The sequence below is a fragment of the Pelobates fuscus genome, chromosome 5 (assembly GCF_036172605.1).
Source record: "Pelobates fuscus isolate aPelFus1 chromosome 5, aPelFus1.pri, whole genome shotgun sequence".
Classification (NCBI taxonomy): Eukaryota; Metazoa; Chordata; class Amphibia; order Anura; family Pelobatidae; genus Pelobates; species Pelobates fuscus.
In genome coordinates, this window is record NC_086321.1 from 342,864,290 (window position 1) to 342,889,763 (window position 25,474).

Consider the following 25,474-nt stretch of genomic DNA (forward strand, 5'->3'; position numbering starts at 1 on the left):
GCTTCAATTTCTCATTGAAATCTATATAAATAAATAGAATGCTAATTCAATAAGCCGCTACCCATTCCTAAATGCTTCCTCTAACAACAAAAAAAGAAAACAGAACATTAACATAGTGTAGCACTTCACAGTGTCTCATTAGTCACCATAAATGTTACACGTGCTCACATAACCACAAAATGGGTTAGAAAAAAGTTCCTATAAAATTTTACAAATATGCTAAATGTGCAAAATTGCAATAAACTGTTTCGCTTAAAAAAAAGTTTTTTAAAGTGACAATATTATTTGTGCGGTATAAGGGCAGATATTGTGCTTGTGTTTCGTTTATACTTGACATCGCAGGAAACTTCCACAGGGATTTAAAACCTCAAAGACACACATTACAATATATGATTGTGCAATATAAGTGGAAATAGATGTTTTCTATAAAATGCTCACTCACATGTACCAGAGCCTAAAATTCAGCTATAGTTTAGCGCCTGTCGAGTCTGTATGGGTGACTCCTACCCTCTCTGGAAGAGGGTTGTTTGTTCCTCTGAGATAAAAGTAGATACGGGAAATATATAGAAATATATAGAGCTTCTTGTCAGAAGTAGTGGATGCATGGAGCAGTGCCTAACAGACTGCAGGTAAGAAGTCAAACCTTTCTGAAACAGTTTAACTACGGGACACTCCTGACACCATAACCACTACACTGCGCTGTAAAGGCCATTGTGTATGGAGTGTTCCTTTAATGTTGAAAGATATTGTGTTGGTTTCCTCCTTATTTAGCTCGTTGAGAACACGTCTGCTAATATACAGGAAGGTTTTTAGCTTTAGACTCATTGTTTTAAGTAAAATAATTTAAAAGAAAACATGGTTTCGGTCCTTGTTTAATTCTAAAATACAAATTGCATTGGCATATAACAGCATCCATGCGCAAAAACGACTGTAGCTACAAGTCTGCAACCTGGATGTCAAACAGCACAGAAATTATTTTTGCTATCGCTATCCAACTTGTGGGATCTATGTCTATCTAGGACAGTCTAGCTAGGATGGTCCACCTAGGCTGGACACTGCTTTCCTCCTTTAGAGATAGATACTGGGTGGACACACACATTCATCACTCGGAATGCTCTATAAAATGTAAGCATAATGCAGCTGTTATCTGATTAAGTATTTTGCAGATATCGTTAGTTCTAAGCCATTGTCAGAGCATATAGAAGATGCTCTATGCAAAGTTGTGAAGGTATTTAGTGACTGTTTAACAGTATTTTTTTATTTTTTTTATTTTGCTATATATTTTGCCTGGTGTTTTAGCATATTCTATGCATTAAAAAAATGGAAAGGTTTGTCAGTCCGTGCATATGTTGTCCCCTTAATATAGCTTTGGAAAGGTCTACTTAATAACATTACTGTGAGCCTTTTTTCCCTTTTACAAATAACACGAGCAAATTAATTAGGATGAAAAAGGACCCGCAATCTATCAATGGGAACTTGTTTAATCAGAAAATGTGTCTCCGGTGGGACAATACCTGCTAGTTTTCCCCTGCTTGATAGCTGTTCTGTGGAATATAATTGGCCGCACCTTGTATGCATGTGTTACTAGAAATGGTAGTGCCTGAATCTACTTAACAGATCACTTTAGGTAAAGTCTTTAAAAGTTCCCCATTGCTGTAACAATGTTTCCTATGCTGAACGCGATACAGTATTATCCTTTCTAATGATATAAAAAATGCCCCTGTATGTTTTGCATTTTATTCAGTAGCATCTTGGGTCGCTATGTACTAACATCTTTCTTGCCTTTGTAATTTACAAACTTTACTGTAATCTATAAAGCAAACACTGAACTGATATGTATTTGTCACTCTCAATTTTATCAGTTGACAAGTGGTTTCAAGTGGCAGTGATGTGCTTTAGAGGGGAGCATTGATTGAGCATTCATTGGCTGTTCCTCCCCTCCTCCTCCTTCCCCCCTACATTTCTCGGTTTTACATATAGACAGGAAATGTATGCTTCAAGCACCATATCCACTACAGTAACGTGTTGGGGTTATGGTGCCAGTAGTGATCTCTTTAGTTGTTCTTTGAAGGAAGAAAATAAACTTTAAATCCTGATGCTTAAATTATACTAAACGAGAAAGTAATAAAAACCGCATGTTATGATCTGACAACACTCGTCCGTTAATCATTAACTGTTTCAATGATCCATGACAGCTGAGATGTATCGTGTGTATCTTATTTAATTAAACAAAAAAAAAAAGCCAATTTTGCATGAAGGTTGTGTCCTTTAAAGGGCGCCTGTCATGCCCTAAATAATTTATGCTTATTAGATTGAATATAAGGTTTTATCTATACATTGTGCTAACAGTTTTTGAAAAAGTTTTTTTTTTCCCCCAGCTGTCAGTCAATGCCTAGGCGTGCCGAGGCATTGGCTGACAAGAGACAGCAGTAAAGACCTCCCACAGGAAGTCACTCCTTTACGTCGGACGTTTACATGGCTGAGTACATTTTAGGTATAGCTAGTAGCATAGGAGGTGAAATTCTGAGCCACAGTGCATCTTGGTCAAGGCTTATTGCTGGAATTCTTGCATGATGATGTCATAAAGCACATTACCACAGCCAGACAGACTTCTGTTTCCAATGGAAAATAGACATTGCTAAATACAAAGCCCCTACCTTTAATTTAGCTGTGGAAGTCCATGTGCTCCCTTGGATGCATTGTGATCTAGTGTGTGACACCACTCACCCATTGCTTTCTCCCAAACATCCTCTTTGGGGATCGCTGATTGGCTCAAATATCTCAACCCCTTGACAGTTGCTTGAGGAAATCATGGGAAATGTCTCCAAAACAGAAAATGTTCAAGAAGAGTGTATTACTCTGTGCCTCCCCCCCCCCCCCCAATTTATATTTTATCCCATTGCTGAAATAATATAAGACACAAATTGTGTCTTGTTCAGTTTTTTTTCTTTTAAATGTTGGTTAATTGTAACACCCGTCTTGAGGCAATGCACCTTTATTGATGTCTAAATAACATTTTCTTAAAAAGGGGAACGCTTCCTGTAGCGTAATGATTTAATAAAAACAATCTCTAATTTCTCCACTTCATACACCATGTCTCAGAATCATAACAATTTAGTATTCTCATTAAAATTATTTAAATCAGTTTTTAGATGACTGTAAATGTATGCTTTGGAATTTCTCTCTTATTTAAAGTAACGCTAGTTATTTATCTTGCAAAAAGGCATCTTTTAAGTTATTTATCATTTTTACTGCATCGCTCTTGAATACCATCCACACTGGCATCTAACATTAGGGCCAGGCATGGTCTTACACTAGACTTCTTGCATGGTTCTCTTGGTCTGTAGTGCTAAACCCACCATTTAGGTGGCTTGCCCCCCAAACCCTTCTATGAAAGTTAAAAACTCACCTTATTTCCAGCAACAGACGGGTCAGCTAGATCAATGTATCTCTATGAGGAAAATTCAGCGTCTCCATGCAGAGCGTGGGGACGCTGAACGTCAGGGCTGCTTACTGTGCAGCACTGCCCCAGGAAGCACCTCCACTGGCCATCTAAGGAGTGGCCACTTGTTGGTGTCCTTAGGAGCAATGTAGACACTGCCTTTCCTCTGAAAAGGCAGTGTTTACATGAAAACGCCTGAAGGGAGCTATTATACTCACCAGAACATCTACATTACGCTGTAGTTGTTCTGGTGACTATAGTGTCCTTTTAACGCATATTTTGAATCAGCGTAACATTTGTGACAAGACCATTTTTGTGATAATGGAGTTTGTGTTTTTACTAGTCATAGGACAGCAGAAATGCATTAATGCATTCATTCTTTCTAAACATGCAGTTGCAAATAATAATAGAAAAGGTGCTCACTCCTGAATGTCTTCGTTTTGTCCGTTTCCACGGGGATATATCTATGATCTGCCTTGTCCACGTAGCTAGCTGTGGGGAGCACACAATACGATAGTATAAATCTGGGACCGTGTGATTGGCTGGAGACATTTCACTCTAGTCGTAGAATCCTCCTGTTCATGTTACAATATGGAAATTATGTAATAAAATGTATATGGTCTCTCTTGCAGGAGGGAAAGCTATCAAAACCATAAAGCGTGTGCGTCTCTGCATTCTAGCGCGCTCACTATCTCTCTATCAGAATGACCTTCAGAAAGACATTTTTGATCCAAGGCCATGACATGTTCCTTTATGTAGCATCCGCAATAATTACAATTTATAAAATGGGGATAAACTGCACTATTACTTCATGTACATTGATACTTGTTTGAGCTTAGTAAATGCTTTATTAAATTTAATTGAAACAGGGTTGTATCATTAAAGGGGCACATCAGACCCCTAAAGCATTTCATCTTGCTGAAGTGCTTTATGTGTGAAAAGTGTGTCCTTTTCTTTTCATGTGACAAAAAAAAAAAAAGGAAGATTTCAGTAGAAACCCTGTTACTTCCTGCTTGTTTAGGTCAGTAGAGCCAAACTCAAGAGTCTGTAATTTCCTAGAGCAAAAGACTGCAAAGAAGTCTCATTGAGCTGCATTGGGAAGTCTATGATTGGACAGTCACGTAAATTATGGGCAGGGCTAGAAGGGGAGGGCATGTAAAAGCTGCAGACAAGAGACAAGACATCTTTGCACCCTGCCATTTTTTTCTCATAAACTCTGTTTGTCTCCACCTAGCACTCAGCAGACAGAAAGAATACAGAAAAGAGGAAATTGAAATGCATTTATTTATCTAACTCATCTACAATGTTTGTCCTGACTATGCCTTGTCTAATCTGGATTATGATGTCATTTCCTAAATCTTTAAATGGAAAATAAATGAAAATTTAAAAGAGAATTGAGAAAAAAAAAAGGTTAACACTTGTCAATGTTTTATTAGATTGTATGAATTCCATAGAATTCACAGTTTCACTCTAACAGGCAGAAAAATGTATCAGAAGGAAGGTTTGCACTTTGGCACCTTTTTTTATACATTGGAAGAGAAAACGTTGTGGTGCTCCCCATCCAAAAAGAAAAAAAAAAAAAAACCTGAAGAGAACAGGAAAATAAAATGTTGAAAGATGCACAATAAGGAATAAAGAATTAATAGATGCAAAATGGACATATGCCAGAATTTTTTTTTAATAAAAAAAATAAAAAGTTAGCACAATTTTTTGTACATAATTCACATTATTCACAATGATTTACAATGATTTAATGGATATTTAAACACCATATCACATAAAAAAAACCCATTATTTTATAGATTTATAGACTGTTACAAGACCTAAACGTGCAATAACTGGTAACCTTAGCAGTCCCTCCATTGGCATCTGTTGGAGAGTGCTCTTCAGTTACTATCTAGTGATACACATCTCTCTTATCAATAGTATCTAGTCCATAGAAAGAAAAACCTTATCTTCTTCACTTGTTCTTTAACCCCTTAAGGACACATGATATGTGTGACATGTCATGATTCCCTTTTATTCCAGAAGTTTGGTCCTTAAGGGGTTAATAGTGTCTGCCTTTTTTACCTTTTGTAAATGTGAAAAAAGGGCAAAAACACACAAAACAACGACAAAAACATTCTATTGTTACATAGGCAGTTTTCGTATGCAAATACGGTTTGTATTGCTAAGTTTGCACCTCCTGTTTGCAGCCTGATGAAGATATGTAACCAGATTAACTGTGGATTGTCCTATTAATTGTGGATTTATAATACCATTAACAAACAAAACACGTCCCCTGCCTATTTCTCTAAGGGTTAGGTAAAATTACAATTTGCATAGATTTTGCCATGGCAGTTGTCTTCTGTATTGTTCTGTCTATAAAATAATTTTACATTTGTCCTTCACTTTTTTTGCAATTCCAAAAGTAGAAAAATAAAGTATAAGAAAGTAAATGTGTGAAAGTACCCCTGAAAAAAATTTTTTTTTAGTGTTCAATCACTCGGACTACTTATGGGTGGCAATGGCCAATCCATTCAATTACCACAGGAATTCAGTTATATTTATAACTTAAGGTTCATTTAACTCGAAACTTTATTGAACCACTTGTTACTTGATTTGACTGTTTTGTAAGACTAAGGATTAGTTTTTTTTTTTTTCAAATTGTATTTATCTTGAACGCCTTTCTTGATTGCATCATGGGGTTTCTTACAAACATCGAAAAGAGCTCATAAAATTAGATATACCATTTTTTTTTTATTTTTTTTACTGAAATGTGGCAAGTTTCCCTTTTTCAGTTATTGTTATTATTCATGATTTAGTACAATGATAATGATCGCATGCTAAATTTTTACAACAAAGGGGAAGTCAAATAAATAGTAACAAAAAGACTAATTAAAAATATGGACTGATAATTTATTTGTTTAGAGAAGGTTTTTGCACTGGACAAACTCAAGACAGTGATCTAGATCAGGGGTGCCCAAAAGGTAGATCCTCTGATGTTTTAAAACTACAGCTTGTCATTCTAAAGTCATGCAAAGCATCATGGGAGTTGTCGTTCTACAACATCTGGGGATCTACCCTTTGGGCACCCCGATATAGATTCTGTTTTATAGTAAAGTTGACTGTTGCCCTTGTGGATCAGAATGTTCTGATGTCAAACTATGAATAGTATATGTGGAACTGCACTCACTCCCACCAATCTGAGCCAGGGTGCTTGTCAAACTATGGCACACAGCTTCCCTTGTGGCTGTCTGCTCTCTCTATAAGTGTAGATTTGTCACCTTCACCTCAGTATTCTACTATTAAACACCTCATGACCTGAGCTGTTACTCGTATTGTCACCTAAAACCGGCCTCGTATCTACTGGAACACCTCCTGTGTAAAACAGTAATGTATTGTATGCCTGATGCATCCATTTTTTCCATGGAGCTAGCTAATTAAATGTTTTCATTCACTAGATTTTTAACAGCTACAAGTCATGCCATAGCTTGAGCAACACTTAGTACCTCTGTACGGGCATGGGTGAAATACTGAGCACACCAAGTAGTGATGTGTGATTATCCACAATTGCTGGCACTTTAATATTGATACCAGCTTGCCAGCTCTTTAGATCACTAGCTTTCAAACACACACACACACACAAACACAAACACACACGCGCACACACACACACACACACACACACACACAAACACACACACACTCTTTCTCTCTCTCTCTCTCTCTCTCTCTCTCTCTCTCTCTCTCTTTTCATCCTGTTACGATCAAAAGGCACATTTAAGACTTTATAAAGTAATACAATGATTGCAATCTGGGGTACTGTAAAGGATTAACATTAAAAATAAAAAGTGACGAAGAGCCGATCGTGTAGGTCAATGGTAGAATACAACGGAAAGGTCTGACCCTACACAACACAGTGTTTAGTTACTTTTTCCACTGCATTGCTCTGCTGGTAGGGGTGCCTTGTCTCACATAGCGTGATGTATTCAAAGCTCTCTTCCTTCTTATTATCTATTGTGATGGCTGTTTATATTGACAAGATACTGAGGGGTTTTATTTGCAGAATTCAGACACTGAGCTGGAAACCGAAGGGTTTTGTAGTGTTATTTTGAATGCAATTAATTACTTGTCTGGATAGCAGCCACTGGTCCCTACATGAAGATCAGGGAGGGAGTGGGGAGGCTGTGTGTAATGTGTGTGTGTATATGTGTGTTTGAGACAAAAGAGGGGGGAGTGGAGAAGAGGCTGGATTTCATGTTTTTTTTTTTTTTTTCTAACTTACAGCCAGTGACGTGAGACATGCCTAGAACGAACAGGCAGAATGAAAACAGTAGATTTGAAGATGCTGGCACAAGCACCCTTTTGCATCTTAAGCAAATGCTGATCACCCCTGCATTGCAAGCTGCATAGAAAGACTCTCGTAGTCTTTCGAAGGGAATCACTAGCCAGACAAGTCTGCAGAGGTGTCAGTTGTGCCTTTATATTTATTTGTTGCATTTTTGTTTGTTATCCACTCTGTGCGCGTTTTTTTTTTGCCTTTGCTTTTTATTTCCAAACTGAACCTTTGGAAATGATTGGAGTTAACAGCGTGCAGAGCACCAGCAAGGTCCGGGTTAGGGCCACGGGCTCCGTGAAATATGCCCGGGAAGAGTCTGTCCGACGCCAGTCCCACAGGTCCAAATCTCTCAAAATCTCCCATTCATCGGAATTTTCATCTGGGCACGTGAAAGACAGCAAGGTATATTAGCTGCACATCTAACACTGAGTGGTCAGCATGCATTATAAAGAAACTGTATAGCCTGCTTTTTTGACTACGGGGGGCTTTTTGTCTAAGGGGTTTGGAAGTAATATTATTACTTATAAGTTATTTTATTAATCTTACAAAGTAAGTTAATTTTCTGGGGCTCTTTAAATGTTATGATCAGTTACATTGTAACTGTTAATGTTTAATTTATGACTGTTGGCGTTAGAGGTTTATTAATTATTTCGCTATTCCATGATTTTATGTGTGTATGAGGAGACAGGTCCTGTTTATATATATTTTGGTGTCACCCAAGAATAGCTTGTGTGTTTCTCTGTAAGAATAGTGTTTGCCGTAAGCCCTAGGTTTAAAGCAGATAATTATTGCGTGTGGTTTTGATGAATAAAAGGCAATGTCGATTCTAGTAATTAAAAGGAAGTGGTTAATACAATTAAGGGAAGCTTTGTTAATCGTGACATTATTACACAGCACTGCCAGAGTGTCTCCCTCTGATAAATGATACATGGGCAGAACGAATGGTTGGGAAAATCTATTTTCACAGACATAGCCAAACACCCTTGTTTTCTAGTTTTAATAAAATTGCGTAGGAAACAAACACTTTTTATATTAATGAGCAGCAGAACTGATTTTAATTAGGGTTTGCCACCCTTCCAAGTGCATGTGTGAGGGCGGCTAATGAAAGATCTCATAGGAACGAAGGAGAATCAATTTGCAGAATGGTGATTGTGTGCTGAGCATATGGGATCTCCTATCCTGCCTTCGTCACACACCGTCTGGACTTAAAAATACAATTGAGTTACATTTGATCGGCGTCTGATTATATTTGCCACAGTATGTGCATAATTCATGGGCTTGAAACATTATGCTTGACATGAAATGTCAGGTTTTGGTGACTCAATGTTGGGTACCACCGATTATTTACAATTCACAACTTTCATCTTTTGAGCTTAATTGTTAACGTTTCTTTACGTCTCTTTCTTCAAAAGTTGAGGCATTAATTAAAACGCTTACATGTCCGTTGTAGTGTAGTCAAAATGGTGATTGATAAAGTAAGAATGAAAAACGAGGAGCTTATCAGAAACTGTTTTTGGGGGATATATTCTATATATTTGGCTACTATGCACCATTGTATGTCGATGAGAGATGTTCCATGGTATTACGTCAAGAAAATGTATCTGTCTCATTGGGATATACAATTGCTTAGCTCATACGTGTTACTCTAAAGTAGGTCAGTACATAGACAAGGGACTTCCCAGAATGTTAACCGTGAACAAGGAACTGGGTTGTAGATGATTTAATTGTTTTTTTTAAGCTGGAGATTGGCCTATGTTTCCCATATCTATCACTAGAGAATAGGCTAATCATGTAATAAATAATTAAATCTACACATTTTCAATAGAATTTCCAATAGCATTTTCTTAACCCCTTAAGGACCAAACTTCTGGAATAAAAGGGAATCATGACATGTCACACATGTCTTGTGTCCTTAAGGGGTTAAACGAATTATGTAAGAGTAAATGCAAGGCATTTGCAGTTTTTCTACTCGAGCAATATTATATGGAAGAAAATTCACCCTAACTGATTTCTTTGAAATATATTACACACCATTTGGCACGTTGTATTAAAGCATATGATAATTCCGAGAGTCTAGTAAAAAATAATAGTAAATGTGTCTTTTTTATCTCACATTCCTATTTTATGTGCACCAGTACTGATGACCAAAATCCACGCTTGCTTTGCAAATATCTAAATACTTTTGTAATTATAGCAGATCACAACAAACTCTTACCAATTGTTGACAAACCCAATGGCTATTAGTAAGTAGTTATACATTTGAGTGTGCTTCTATGTTTGTATGTTTATATATTATTCTTAACTAGCCAACAATTCTCATCACTTGGTGAAGAAGAACTTGCTTGGTCCTTGCCTAATTGTTTGGCTCAGAGAGGGTTCAGTAAATTAGTGATTCCAAGCCAGTCTTTATTCAGGGTGACGTGGCTAAAAGGTAGAACTTGATAAAAAGGTATAACTTGATAAAGGCTCCTTTGGGAGCCGAAACATTGTGTGGTTTTCCAATAACAGCTGCCTATACGCCATCTATGTGCCCGGTCCAAATTTGTTTATCATTATTGATATGTTGGGAATGTTTCACCCTGGTCTGGAGGCACTATGGATGGACATTTTAGCATGTGCCACTACACTTTATGCATATTGAAAAGGTAGAGCTCCAACTACTGCTGACATACAACTGGGAGCTCTACGTTTTGAGCAGCCCATACCTAACCCACTGAGGGTGCATAGCCAATGATTTAAGTACTACTGCAACAAATGAAGTTCAGATCTATGCACACACACAAAACAAAGATTTCTTCACCTCTGAGTACGTTCCCACAAGTAACAGGTAATGCTTTGCTCCAATACAGAACTTTTATGAAATCTGGTGTTATAAATGTCCTTCATTTGACCAAAAAGGAACATGTACTAAAGGAGTGCAGAACAATCACTGGATTTTGGGGAACCAAGATCTGATGAAAAGTGTATACATTCTCATTGTTTTTCTCTATTTATTAAATATAAAGACAAGCATGCTGTATACAAATTAAACCCTTATTCGTGACATGCATAACAATCAGTGTGGACTGTACAGTATCTATGGCATCTATAACACAATGTGACGTGTTCCATTGGAGCATACTTGTGAAATATGACGAGGACCTTGATAAATAAAGAATTTAGGGCCAGTAACATTTTTGCAGTTTTTCTTTACTGAAGGTTAGTTCTTAAAATTGTTAATAATTAAAGTTGCTTAGATAGGAATAGTCTTCGTTTCATGTTTTTCTTTTTTGTTCTTTTTATGTATTTAATAAATTATGCATTTAATAATTCTACATTTTAAGCTCACTATTGGCAATTTTCCACCAGGCAATGCTATAAAAAGGGGGGGGGGGGAGGGGGGGATGCATACACTGATCCACAGACGGGGAAAAAAAAAATTAAAAATTCAATTACGATAGCACAAATTGTTAGGTTGTGATCTTACCATTTTTTTTTCCCCGCTCCCTGGAATGAAATGTGATTTGCTCTGGTATTTCAGCAGGGCGAATGTTGATGCCTATTGAACATGATTAACAAGAATGCAATGCTCAAATAGTATCTGCCTTGGTTTAACATATGCTAATACCCTGTCAGATCTCCTTAAATATGTTAAAACAGTCAATTAAGTACTGCAGTTCTACATATTACATTAGTCAGCTTGTGGAAACAGCAGCTCTTATGCAGATAACAAAATGGGGTACATTATTAAATAACAGATTTTAATTTATTGGAACCTTATATCTATTATTATTATTATTATTGTTATTATTATTATTATTATTATTATTATTATCCTCTACCTTAGGGATCATTAACCATTGATACTCTGTCGTTATATAATTACCAGTAATAATAAGATAGTAATAATAAGACCAGTCATAATAATAATATTAGGTAGCATTTGTTAAAAATACACCCAGATTTTTCCCATTTTTCTTAAAACCAAACTAACAAACAACCGAAACAGTTAACAATGCAGTTTGTGATATTCACCAGTAGATGCCACTAGAGACCAACCTCCACGTTCTGCAGAGGGCTCAATCTTCCTCTTCAAATGCAGGACACTATTTTCTTTTGAATTTCCCCAGTTTTACTCCAAACACACATTTTAATATTTATATGTGTCTAGGAGCTTAATAGATCATTCTCCATGCATGCTCTGCAGAATAGGCAGAGAATTAATCTGTACTAGAAATGAATCCACCCAGAATATCACTATAATTCAGGCAGGTAACATTTCATTTATGATTAATCCTCCTGCTCTCTCTAAAGCAGTCCATCATTAATATCAACGCTGTGGGTTGGTGACCTTGAGCTAAGCAGGGCTGTACAGTTTGGGGTTTATACAAAGTATAGCTTGTTCAAAAAGCAATTCATATTACCGAACACAATCCCTTGAGCGAAGACAGTGGTTTAGAAACCTAAAATTTAATTTTATGCCCGATAAACAAATAGTATAAACATATTTTAAATTACCTTTGTTGCTTATGTTTTATAGTCAAATATTGTGGGTCACCATAACCACTCCACTACAGCTCATTGCACTGCTCCCTGCCGCTTCTATCTTTACATATTACAAGGAGGGAGCTGCGTGCCGGTAGCTCCCTCCTTGTAATAAACGTAACGAACACTGATACTCAGTGTTCGTTTGTTCGTCTGATTTTTCTATTCATTCATTCGTCTGTCTGATGAATGAATGAATAGATGAAATTCCCGTTCGCATGTCCAGGTGTTTAACTGGGCATGTGCGGGAATCTCAGCGCTATCTAGTGTGGGCAGATGACGTGTCCCACAGGGACTTCACCTACCCACACAAAGATGGCGTCGCCCTGAATAAAGATCGGGGCAGAAAATAAAGAATAAAAAAGAGGTAATATGGGGGGCTTAGGGGCATTTGGGGGTGACTAGGGGGTCAATTGGATGTAGTGGAGGCGGGAGGGGGGTTAAAAAAACAACAACAGGATTTGGCATGACAGTGCCGCTTTAAACCACCATATAGTCACCCTGGTCCCCTCATGCCTCTCTAAATATAGTAAAATCTTACTTGTATTAAAGCCTGAAGCTGCTGGCTTTGTCCCTGTTTCCTTCAGACCTGCCCCGCTGACATCAACAGAAGTGGTGGCCTGAGCCAATCACAGTGCTTCCCCATAGGATTGGCTGAGACTGACAAAGAGACAGATCAGGGACAGAGCCAGCATGATTTAAACACAGCCCTGGCCAATCAGCATCTCCTCATAGAGATGAATTGAATCAATGAATCTCTATGAGGAAAGTTCAGTGTCTGCATGCAGAGGGAGGAGATGCTGAATGTTTGGATGCATTTTAGGCAGCCATGACCCAGGAAGGATCTCTAACAGCCATCTGAGGAATGGCCAGTGAAGTTATCACTAGGCTGTAATGTAAACACTGCATTTTCTCTGAAAAGACAGTGTTTACAGCAAAAAACCTGAAGGTAATGATTCTACTCACCAGAACAAATTCAATAAGCTGTAGTTGTTCTGGTGACTATAGTGTCCCTTTAATGGAAAATCATTTTCTTTTTTTCCCTTTCTTTTTTTTCATTCTTTAGCCCCCCCCAAAAAAGTAAATGCAATTTTTGAAGTTCTTGGCGCTGTGTTCTGTACCATATTGGCAACTGATTTGACAGAGAAAGTAAATGTCAAACATTAATATGGTTTATATGATATCTTTACAATTTAACCTTTTTAAAATGTCTTTTCCTCAGCGCAGACTAATTTACCCACCAAGCATGCAAAGGTTGTGTTTGTTTAACCCCTTAAGGACCAAACTTCTGGAATAAAAGGGAATCATGACGTGTCAGACATGTCATGTGTCCTTAAGGGGTTAAAATATATTGCAAGGCAGAACCAAAATATATAAAGCCTCACTCACCTACTATTCCCACTCCCTCACAGATCCTTACTCCATCGGTTTTGGTCAATCCCTCCGCCTCTTACAGAGTGTCAGGATATGGTAGGAACCAAAACACACATACCCAGAACACAACAAACGAGCGACTATCCATGTGCTGGTCCTTAGAGTTGCTGGACTAACGGTTTACAGTGTCAAGGTAAATAGTCTAGGATATGAGAAACCTGGATAAATGGAATACTAGTCAAGGTCAGAGGAGCATAGAGGTCAGGAGAAACAAACCAGCCAAAAATGATATATCAGATTCAGAATACACAAGAACGCACTATTAGGCTAACTAGAACCACAACAAAGAAATAAGGAGTGAGATAGGTGAGTATAAATAGGCAGGGCTTGTTTACTATTGGCCACGTCATCTTAGAATTCCAGACGACACTTGGGTGAAACCCTATGAGGCTGATTCAGAACCTCATCAGGTCACGCCAAATTCGGTCCGATGAATGTGTCATTCAAAATCGAATTAATTTTTCTTTTCTAATGGTCCATATTAATTCTAGAAAATAAACATTGTAGGTCTTTAGCCCACATTTGAGATGGTACTTTTTAGACCATTTATTTACCGAGTGTTTTGCCTGTCAGATTGCCAGAATATTTTAAAAATGCAGCTGTCAGGTTATTGCACAACCTGATAACTAACTAAACATTAGGAATGGGTTTAAATATTTGTATTTATTTTATTACCTAATCTGTTTTTATTTTTCAAATTATATTGTATTCCTGGCTGAGTGTACCATGTAAATTAATTTAACTTTTACAGTATTGTAACCACAGGAGCATGCGCATGTATGGCACTAAAAAAGCAATGCTCCAAAGCCAAGCACCGGTTCAGCATTTTTATGCAGATGGCCAAGTAACAATGATGCCACTTCTCAAATGGAAGTTCTATGGTGGTAAGTGAGTACTTACATCCAATGTGCTATTCACCCAAGTAAGGGATTCAGTAATATTTACTAAAGTGGGAAAACAAGGAATTGCCACTTCCAGAGAAATTATAGTTCCCGCTTTGAAACATGCCCGGAAACATTACATTAGCTACATTTAAAGTCGCAGTATTTTTAGTATACTTTTTAGTATTTCATTTTTGTTTGTAAAGATCGGAATCTTTATATAAAACTCATATAGCCAGCATTGGAATTTAAAGGGATACTATAAGTGCCAGGAATACAAAGCCTGGCACCATAGCTCCCTCTCCCGCCCTCCTCCCTCACACCGCCTCCGCCCATCTGTGGCCATGAATAAAGGGTTAAAAACCCATTAGTTACTTACCTAATCATGGCTCAGCCTCCGCTGACATCCCTTGATGAGCAGGCCCTAATGTGCATGTGCAGCGAGTGGCATGTGCATTAGGCCTCCCCATAGGAAGCATTGAATCAATGCTTTCCTATGGAAAAATAGCTGACACTGGATGTCCTCATGCAGAGCGCGAGGATGCCCAGCGCCAGCGGACAAAAAGTCCATTAACATCCAGGAAGCGCCTCTAGAGGCTGCCTGGTAGACAGCCACTAGAGGCTGTCTTAGTGCTGCAATGTAAACATTGCAGCTTCTCTAAAAATGCAAAAGTGCAATAGGGACACTGTACCCAGACCACTTTCGATAAGTTGTTTTTATAGAAAAAAAATAGTTTTTGGCATGCATGGTATATTGGTCAGAGAAATGCACTGGATATTATCATACATATTTTAACAATATGCAATATATTTAGTATACATACATAGCATTATCAATAGTTCTGCACAAGCTGGCAAGGTTATTTGCTAAAATCTGCATTGTACCGAATTAAACTTTGAATTGCAAAATGCAGGCTGAAATCACTGTTCTGACATTTCAGTCACAGTTTCTCAGTTGCGATTTTATTTTGCTATCGTGTGGTGGATAGTCTTGTATGTGTTCTGCACGATTCCAGATGGACCCATAGTGATCAATGTCTGTCTGTTAGTGATTGTTTTTGTCAATCTTTAAAACTCTTACCAATGTCAATCAAAGATGTTAGGGGGGATCTGTATTTGACTGTTTAGTGACTATCACTATACTAAATGCTTATCAGTGTCACATTGCTGCTTTTTATTGAGATTATCAATACCTGTGATCAGTAGTTGGCATATATTTGTGTCAGTCATTGGGATTAGTAATTGTGCCAGTCATCAGACCTAGTATTTATCAGCCAGCAACTACGTGTTGTATTGCATCCAATACTTATGAAAAACTGTCTGACATATATCATCGCATATAAATATTTGATTCTTACTTCATGCTCTCAGTTTAATGTACATAGCAGTTTTATGCAAATTATTCGATAAAAGCCAATTGATAGAATGTATTAGTTCTAATTCTGTAGCACAAATCCAGAGATGAGCTCCATAAGGGTGTGGAATGCTCTGCCTGAAGAGCAGAGGCGGCTCTAGACTTTATGAGGCCTTTGGCGAAACGCAAACATGAGGCCCCACTAACAAAAAAGTGTCACATATACACATTGATGCACTGTCTACCTGTATATGTGCCTGAGAGTGTGTCTGACAGAGAGTATCCTTGTGTGTGTGAACCCACCTTTGATGTTATTTACCATCCTATGTTATTCAATTAATCTGGTTTTTCCTAAGGTTCGACTACATGTCTACTTCTCTAACTCCAAACCCTTGTTTTGTCTGCCTGTCACGACTTTTTTGAAGTCACATAAAAATAAAGATTGTCGCAAAAAAATAAAATAAAAGCATATGTGAGAAAAACTGAACTTGATGGACGCAAGTCTCTTTTCAGCGATGTAACTATATGTTAGATTTATTCTTCTGGAGTAGTTCATGTTCGATACGCTGGTTCCGCTAAGATATAGAGCAGGTTTAGTCATGACACTTCTTTACGGTAGCAAGAATATTATCTTTTAACCCCTTAAGGACACATGACGTGTGTGACACGTCATGATTCCCTTTTATTCCAGAAGTTTGGTCCTTAAGGGGTTAAAGAGCATACTAGGTATTAGGCAAGATATGGTAATTTTATAGCCTTCTGGAGTATTTCCTACTGTAGATATGTTTTGCTCAGGCTCCGAGTCGCTAATCCCATTGAAGAGACCATGTTTGTATGAGGGTCTTCCACATAACATGAGCATACCTGTTTTTGAGTAGAGGGAGCTATTCATTTTCAGCGTCTGCATTGTTCGCCTATAGAGATCTGAGATATATTCAGACAAAATGAGATTCAAAAAGACATTGAAATTTAAGACCAGAATAGCCCAGCTGGAAATATTGGGTCAGATTTGCAACCCGACTACTTAGGCCTTTAATTTGACCTTCACTTTGAACTCCTAACAATTCTCACTTGAGAATTGTTCACAAATCTGCTTTTTATATTGATATATTGGTTATAATTTACATGGGTCCAGCAAATTCCCAATTTTTACATTAGTTTAAAACATATTTAATATGCAACAGTTTTACAACTTATGCAATGGGAGAAATTATGTTTTACTACTACAAAGCTAAATGGTACAAAAACAACAATTACATAGTGCACGAGTTGACGCAGTGTAGGTAATTGTTTGGTATTACTGTGATAAAATACCTTAATTTGGAAAATCACAGTACAGAGCTCAAAGGCAACAGAAAATTGCATTGAATATTTATACGAAACAGTAAAATTGTGTGATTATGAAACATTAGTCAGAGAGCAATTTTTGCATAATAATCAGAAGCAAAATCCAGTTTTTCAGAAGAATCTTATGCTGTGCTCGTTTCCTCTCTTCTGTTACATCTTTGACCTAGCTTGGCCTATCAATTTTTTTTATTTTTTTTTATTATTCTATCCTTATTTAGCCTTGGCTTGATTTTGGCTATTCTTTTGTCATTTTGATTTTCTCCTGGGACCATATTAAATCAACACTCACATTCAAATTTTGTTAAATTTACTTAAAAAAAATAGATAAATGGGTTGCTGCTTTCTGTAGTATATTCCCATAACTCCACCCACTTAGCCACACCTCCCCTTTTCACAAAACATCTTCCTGATTGGAAGGTAAACCATGTAGCTTAGCCAATGTGAGAACACTGTCCTTTTATTATCTGTATAGCATTTCAAAGTCATGCTAAAGGGAAAGGAGGCAGATAATAAGAGGTCTGTGATTGGCTGTGGGGGAGAGTGATGTCAACAGTTCGGCCCACACAGATATTTCGTTGGCTGAGCTTAGTACATACTTAGACTACATGTAATAAGGAAGTTACTTGTGGAAGAGGGGGCTCGACTAAGAGAAAACACATGTTTCTTTTGTAGCAAAACCAAAGGCATTTAAAGATGATTAAAAATTACAGCATAAATATGAGGTCACAGTGTATCAAATGCACTTAATGCTGGTGCCAGGTGCGTGGATGTAATATTATTTTAAGCCAGTCATTCTATAGTCCAGTAATGTCCATAGAATAATAGTTAGATTTAAGTCTTGCATGTTGCGTCATTATGACTCATTGAGATTTGTATAGAACCAGAGAAGGCAAATCCTAAACTTAAAGGATAATTGTCACCTTAAAAAATATTTTAATGTAATAATCAATTTATTGAGTATTAAAGGAACATTTAAATACAAAATACATTTTTTTTTTAAAATAAAATATATCGAAACAAAATGAGAAACTCATCTAGACCTTTAGTATACAACATGATCTTTCAACCATATGCATGCACCTTGGGTCAGACAGTGTTTGAAAAATCAACAGATTATTAGATTAAGATATGTGCTTAAAAGGCTGGATATTTATCTAACTCTAAAAGGGCCAAACTCTTGTCCTAAACTTGAGATATGTCTATCAAACTAGGGATGCCAAACCAGAAACAGGAAAAAATCTCATTACCATCAGGGATGTATCTTACACGAGGCAAACAAGGCATTTGCCTTGGGTGGCCAATTGCTGGGGGCAGCAAAAAAAGTCGCCCGAAACACCCAGGCAGATCCCTTGTTTGCCTCGTATCCTGGGGGGCTCAAGAACTTTTGAGCCCCCCAAGGCGGGCAGCGAGGGAGCATGCTCACCTGAGCTCTTCCTGCTCAGCTCCCTTGCGCGCCGCTTTATGCAGCCAGGAGCCGGAATATGACGTCAGACCGGCTCCTGGCATCACTAAGCGGCACGCGAGGAAGCTGAGCAGGAAAATCAGAGCTCCCTCGCCTCCTACTCAGCCTGTCTGCCCCCTGCCTGCCCGCCCAGAAGCCCTACTGGACAGGTAAGTAATCTACTCCAGCTCTCCCAGTGAGGCTGGGTGGATTTAAATTAAAATAAAAAAAATTATAATAACTTGTGAGTGTTGGTGTAAATGTATGAGTGTGTGTGTCTAAGTGAATGTGTGTGTGTAAGTGTGTGTGTGTAAGTGTGTGCATCTAAGTGATTGTGTGTTTGTGTGTCTGTGAGTGTGTATGTGTCGGTCAGTGAGTGTGTATATGTCGGTCAGTGAGTGTGTGCATCTGTAAGTGAGTGTGAGTCTGTCAGTGTGTGTCTGTCTATCAGTGTGTCCAATCAGTGAGTATGTGTGTATGTCATTGTTTGCCAGTGTATATGAGAGTGTGTGTCTGTCAATAAGTGTATGCATCCATCAGTGAGTGTGTGCGTCTGTCAGTGAGTGAGCGTCTGTCAGTCAAAGTGTGGGCTTGACAAGAAGGGGTGGGGGGAAATTTAAATTCCTGTAGCAATTTGGCAACTCTTTCCTCACATGTCTCTGTTTGCAGTAAGGAGGGAAGTAATATGAAGTCACTTACTTCCAGTACATCGCTACCACGCGTGGAGTCAGTAAGCTCAGCCAGGCATTTCAGGGGCTTGGGTAGGTGCGGCTCGTTAACAAGGTCCAGTTTTGCGAACTAGAAATATCTCCCCAGCTGTACTGAATAGTGTACATCGGGGTCCCCATGCATGCCCCAGTGCAGGTCCAGGCCCCTGAACATCATGGGTATTAATATTTATTTTTTGCAGTGATGCCTTGTACTGGTTCCTGGGTGACACGTCATGAGTCATTGTCACACCTAGCCTTCTAGGTGATCTATGTAAACCTGGCCCGTATGCATTAAACGGGGTGATCAAAGGTGTGGCAAATGACGCAGGCTTACGTTACTGAAACATTTCTTTTTTCTTCTAAGAATTAAGCATGCAAAATATACAGCATATTATTGAGGCCAAAATCTTTAATTTAATCATCTATTCATCTACCCACTGATGTTTAACTGTTTAGGGAACATTGTTGCATTCTGGAAAATTAAATGCAAGTATACAGCATCCATGGACACTTTCTTCATTATGTCTCTACCTGTACAATTTGTGCATTTATCAGACACAATATAAAAATAATGAAGAAACAAGTATTTATTGACATGTTGCTAAGGGAAAATTTACAGTATTTTGGTTTATTCATATCCATTTTGCCTCTGATGGTGCCATGTATTCTGATCACATCCTGCTAGTAGAGTGATGATCTTAGAAAAGCACGGGAACGGTTTATTGCTCAGAATGTAATCAGGTTGTGAAGTTGATTATATGGTAGAAAGACTATTAATCTACTGGCTTCTCCCATAACTCGCGCGACACTTGATATATAGGAAATATTGCAAGGTCCTCCTTATTTTCTGCACACTCGTACTAAGTATATGGAACATTTATCAAAACAATATGTCATTTTAGGTAATTACTAATTTACTGCATCCATCTTTGTAACAAGAAACATTACTGAGACTAATGGCATGCATCTAGCTTCTCCTGAATTATAACTCCTATTATGTTGAGTCAAGAATTTGTGATACTTAAATGGACTCTATAGGCATCAAAACAACTTTAACTCCATGAAGTAGCTTTGGTGTATAGATGAAAGCCTCTGTGGTCTCACTGCTCAATTCTACTCAACTATTTATGAGTTAATTCACTTTGTTTATACAGCCACACACCCCTGCATGTCACTTGCACAGCCTTCCTAAACACTTCCTGTAAAGGAACCCAGATATTATAGGTTGCACCGTTTGTTTAATCTAGAATTCCTTAACCCCTGCTTTGCAGGAACCTCCTGTGTGTGATTAAAGTTCAATTTACAGAGTAGGAGATGATACACTTCTAAAGCAAGTTAACATTTGACAATTTTATTTAGTGCGGGAGGTGTGACTAGGGCTGTATAAACAGAAACCAAAGTGATTTAACTCCTAAATACACCCAAAGTGCTTAATTAAACTAAAAAACTGCTCTGATGGCTATAGTCTCCCTTTAATGATAGTTGGCAAGACACAAAAAGGATATTTTGTTGCCCTAAATTATGCTATCACAATTAGATACACAAACTACAGTTTGTCTAATGTGAAATCGGGAACCTGAAATTTTACACAATAAAAAGTTTTATTTATTTATTTTTTAATTTAGAACATTCTGTACAGACTAATATCTTCTTTCTTCAGAAACATCAGACTTTGTTTTCCAATCTCTAAGATTAAAACCCCATTCAGGTTCCTCGGTTTCTGAGATAGAGGTGTCTTAGAAACCTAGCTTATTGGTGGCTCATATCAAATCACTGGACCCAGTCCTGAAGAAATACTTATTTGTGTCTTTTCCTACCTGTTGATCAGACTTGGTCTGTCGTTATCTAATGGACTGACTTTTGGACATCTCACAGCTCTTGTTGTGTTCTGTCAGTCTTGAAGAACTTTAGTCTGCTTCAGCTTGATCTTTCAAGAGAATCCTAGATGATACTGCTCTAATGATGGCCCTTGTATAGTTCAATAAAAATTAAGCACCCCATAAACTGGTTAAGTACTGATGGAGTGGTGCCACAGTAAATGTCCTACAGCAGTGGTTGCCAAATCAGTCCTCATGGGCCACCAACAATCCAGGTTTTTTTGTATTTCCTTTTTTTTTTTTTTAATTCTTTATTTTTGTTGTGCACAAAATTAACAAGTAGCCTTGGTGCGCCACAACAGCGACATCAGGGTAAGTTAGCAGTCATTTGTATTACATGTTGTGGCATTCGTTGAACAGGCACATTTTTAAGGATAAGTTTTAACAAAGATTAACATTTTAGTTTTCAATGAAGGAAAATTATACAGTTTCTTAGATTTTAGTTATATAGATAGCATGTGTAACTTTGTAGTATAGCCCCTTTAAAATAGGCTTGTAGATGGACTTAATGAGCTATCCTGGGAGTGAGACAGGGTTTAAAAGCCCAGTGAGGTTTGTGGGTACAGGCTGTGGATTAACATTTAAAATTAACTGGGACACAAATAAGAGTGACTAGCTTTAACTAACTCAATGGGGGTTAACTTTGGGCTTTTTGGACTGAACCTGCTTCTTTGCACTGAGGAGCATGATTAGTCTTTATGGCAGTCCATAGTGATCATCCCACTCCGACTCTGGAGGCTTGGTGCATGGGCCCAGTGTGAGGGTCGTGGTTGGGCCATAGCTGGTCACCTTGTTGATGTGAGGCTGCTCTTGCCCCGATGTTTTCTTCTCTCTGAACGTCCACGAGGGGGATCTGGAACATAGCAGGATATTGTAGGCTTCTGGTCTTGAGTATTGTCAGGTGGGGCGTGTGAGCAGGTCGGGTCCTGCTTCTCTTCTGTGCAGTGTGTCTCTGGTGATGTTTTGTGCAGTGTTTCCGCCTCTTATGCAGCGTGGTCCGCCGCCATGATGTGGCCTGTCCTGCTCGTTAGGTATTTCCTTTTTTATTCCAATGGAGACACTGGCAAAACCTGGACTGTTGCTGGGTCGTGAGGACAGGTTTGGGAACCACTGAACTACAGGAAGACTTTCTCAAGATGACCCCTTCTCTCAATTTACATCTGGGCAACTAGACCCAAAACCGCTAGTCTCTATACCCTCCACCCATTATAGACAGGATACCAATGTCTATGTTCCCATGAAGTTTTAGTAGCATTATGTAATTTGACTTATTGTGATTTTCATAATGGTGATATAACTGATGATACTCCAGTTTACAGTCTATGTAATTGAAATGTCTTAGTTATATGTTACAATTTTTTTTAATCTCACTCTGAGCTACCCAATAAAGAATAAATTACAGAAAAAAATGTACAAGTCTTCTATATGTAATTTAATGGGTTAATCCCAAAAGCCGGCATCTATGATTGAACGATCTGTTTCACTCACGACAAATTGTAGGTTAATGTAATTCTTCAGTGAGACAGAAACATTCACAGGCATTGTATTTACAATAACAGCAGGGAGAGCAAAGCTTATAAATTATGGAGAAATACCATCGAGCCAGCAATCTTCTGATAGGGCATAATGTTACATTTCACCCCAAATAGGGTCGTCCTGTTTTATTAAGGAGTAACGGTTCTAAGCCTGCTCCGCAAATAAGACTTATTAGCCTAAGCGTAAATTATGCACCGGGCAAAAAGAATGTCAGCACTATGCTTATAAAACTATCTCACGTGTTAATATGGTATTGACAAACCTATCAAGAAAACTCATTTAACCAACATCAGGTTCGATATATTGATATTTTCTGTGACATACTAAGAATTACCTGGGGATTATATTGTACTACGTTCTTCTGCATTACGTTACAAAAAAAAGAAAAGAAACTGTGTTAGAAGAAAATCACAAATTCATACTCATGTGATCTTAATAAAGGGCATTTTCATCTTAGAATCAGATGCCCAGGAGATGCCTGCAGTGTATTTATACATCACTGGCATGTCCAGTACCAAGGAGATCAATTTAACCTGCAGTCCAGGACACAATAATTCACATCAAAGCCGCAGGGTGCTCTGATAATGCTCACAGGATGTTCTAAAATTTATAGGATAATTATGACGGCTTCTGTCTTTTGACCTTCACAAACTCACCTTCCTCTTTATTGCTTTCTGATTTACTTCGTACGGTGGTTTTAGCCACGTATAATCTTCAAGCAATTGCTGTTTTTTTCCCCATTTAAACAAGGCCCCTTCCTATGAAAGCATGTACCTCTCAGAAAATGGCTCAACGTCTTCGCCAGTGCGGGAGCTGTTCGCTGGTAGCTGTTCGCTGTTGTTACTTGTTGATTTGTGGTTCTTGACATTATCTGCCATTATCGGCTTATTGTGTATGGAATTTCAACATTGTTAGTGAGTAGCAGAGGGTTTTTTTTTGGTTTCTTTTTTATTGTGAAGGCTTTAAGCAACATAATTTGTGCCTGGACAAGTGACAGGACATTTATTGGTGGAATATCCTACAGAAAAGACTTCCAATCGCTGGCAAAAGTCACACTGAAATGTGTTAAGTAGCCATAGTAGAAGCAGTAAACCTTGAATTTGACACATTTTCCTTCATATCCTTTGTTGCACGCAAATAAGCATTTTGTAGAAGTTTTCATCTAAGCCTTCAGTGTTTTACGCTACAACACATTAATCATAAGTCGAGCGTGCCTTGTAAACCTTCTTTGAGAAAAGTGACAGTTTGCAATGTTGTGCTATAACGGGGTAGATTAATAAAAGAGTATTGCGGAATTTGTGCTCGAGTTACGATTTTGATTCTTTATATTACATTCCGCCTCTAGGTAGCCTCAGTGATGCGTTATTATGGGCATGCAAGGGGCAATTGAGAAGTCCTCTGCACTAGTTCCTCAACATTGGTTACCAGTGGATCTCCAGCATGCCCACCAATTGTTAGGTTTGGCCACCTTCAGTCTTGGGCTGCCGATTTCTATACCTTTGTGTTCACTATATTTATTAATTCCTCAAATGATCAGGGTCATATTAATTTTTTCTCTAAGGAAAGAAATTATATATCTGGTTAACATAGAAATACTATGCTACACACTTTTATTTATGACACAGTGTATCATTCAATGTATCATTCATCTTAATGAATACAGTCCTGTTTTCATTTATGAATCTTAATGAAAATGCATGAGTGGAAAAAATGGCATGGTCCTGTACTTTGCTGTATAATAAATCTTTTATTTGCCGCGACACATGGTGATACTTGGTGACCCATGCCTTTAGTTAGCAGGTCTCTGATTCCTATAGGACCAGTAATATTCAGAAACCTATTAGGGTGTACTCTTGTGCTAATTACCAAGACTGTGACAAACAGTTGTGCATACCTCTGAACATTTCAAATGGACAAAGAGAGACATTTTCATTTTAGTTGTGTGTGTGGGGATGTGGCCAGAGGCAGGGCTGTTCTGGGAGTTAACTAATAGAAATGTATGCATCTAAAATGTAATTTAAAACAAAAAGAATATATCCTATTGATACAGATTGATTTCTAAACACTTCCATTGAAGTTTAAAGACACATGGAACCCTGCTATACACTCAGGCACACTAACAATACTTAGGGACACAGAAAAAACGGACAGGTGGATTTGGGCCAAAAATAGGGACTGATCCTCCTAAATAGGGACAGTTGGGTGGTATTGCCTGTGGACCATAGTCTATTAGATTTGCTCATGAACTTTAATTTGATTATATTACATCTTACTGACGGTTCTTCTAATTGAAATTAAAACAGTTAATGGATTGTTAAAATTATGGCAGCTTCATTTGACGCTGGATCGGAATATATGTTTACAATTATTTGTGTACGTCTGTATCCTGCTTCCGTTATATTTACTACATTCAGTCATCATGCTCTGCTGGTTTATCTGGTAATTACTCTAATGACACCTTCCTGCTGATTAGTACTCCTTATTGCAGTATAAGCATTTTTTTTTTTGTTTGCTTTATGTTTTTTTAAGCTTTTTAATATTTAATTTGTGAATTTTATTTTCTGAAACATTTTCTTTTAAAGGCCAGTGTTAGGTGAGGGTTTGGAC

At 37.9% G+C, this 25,474-nt stretch overlaps 1 protein-coding gene across 5 annotated transcripts in view; it reads left to right on the forward strand.

The window, feature by feature from the left end:
- Positions 1–25,474, forward strand: part of PSD3 (pleckstrin and Sec7 domain containing 3) — a 492,046-nt gene that overhangs the window by 344,677 nt on the left and 121,895 nt on the right. The window contains exon 1 of one of the 5 annotated variants that reach the window (XM_063455816.1): positions 7,759–8,165. The exons of the other annotated variants lie outside the window; for them this stretch is intronic. Within the exon in view, the coding sequence (XP_063311886.1) occupies positions 7,998–8,165 (168 nt within the window). The 5' untranslated portion in view covers positions 7,759–7,997. Of the gene's footprint in view, positions 1–7,758; positions 8,166–25,474 lie in introns of those variants that run through there. 5 annotated transcript variants of the gene reach the window in all.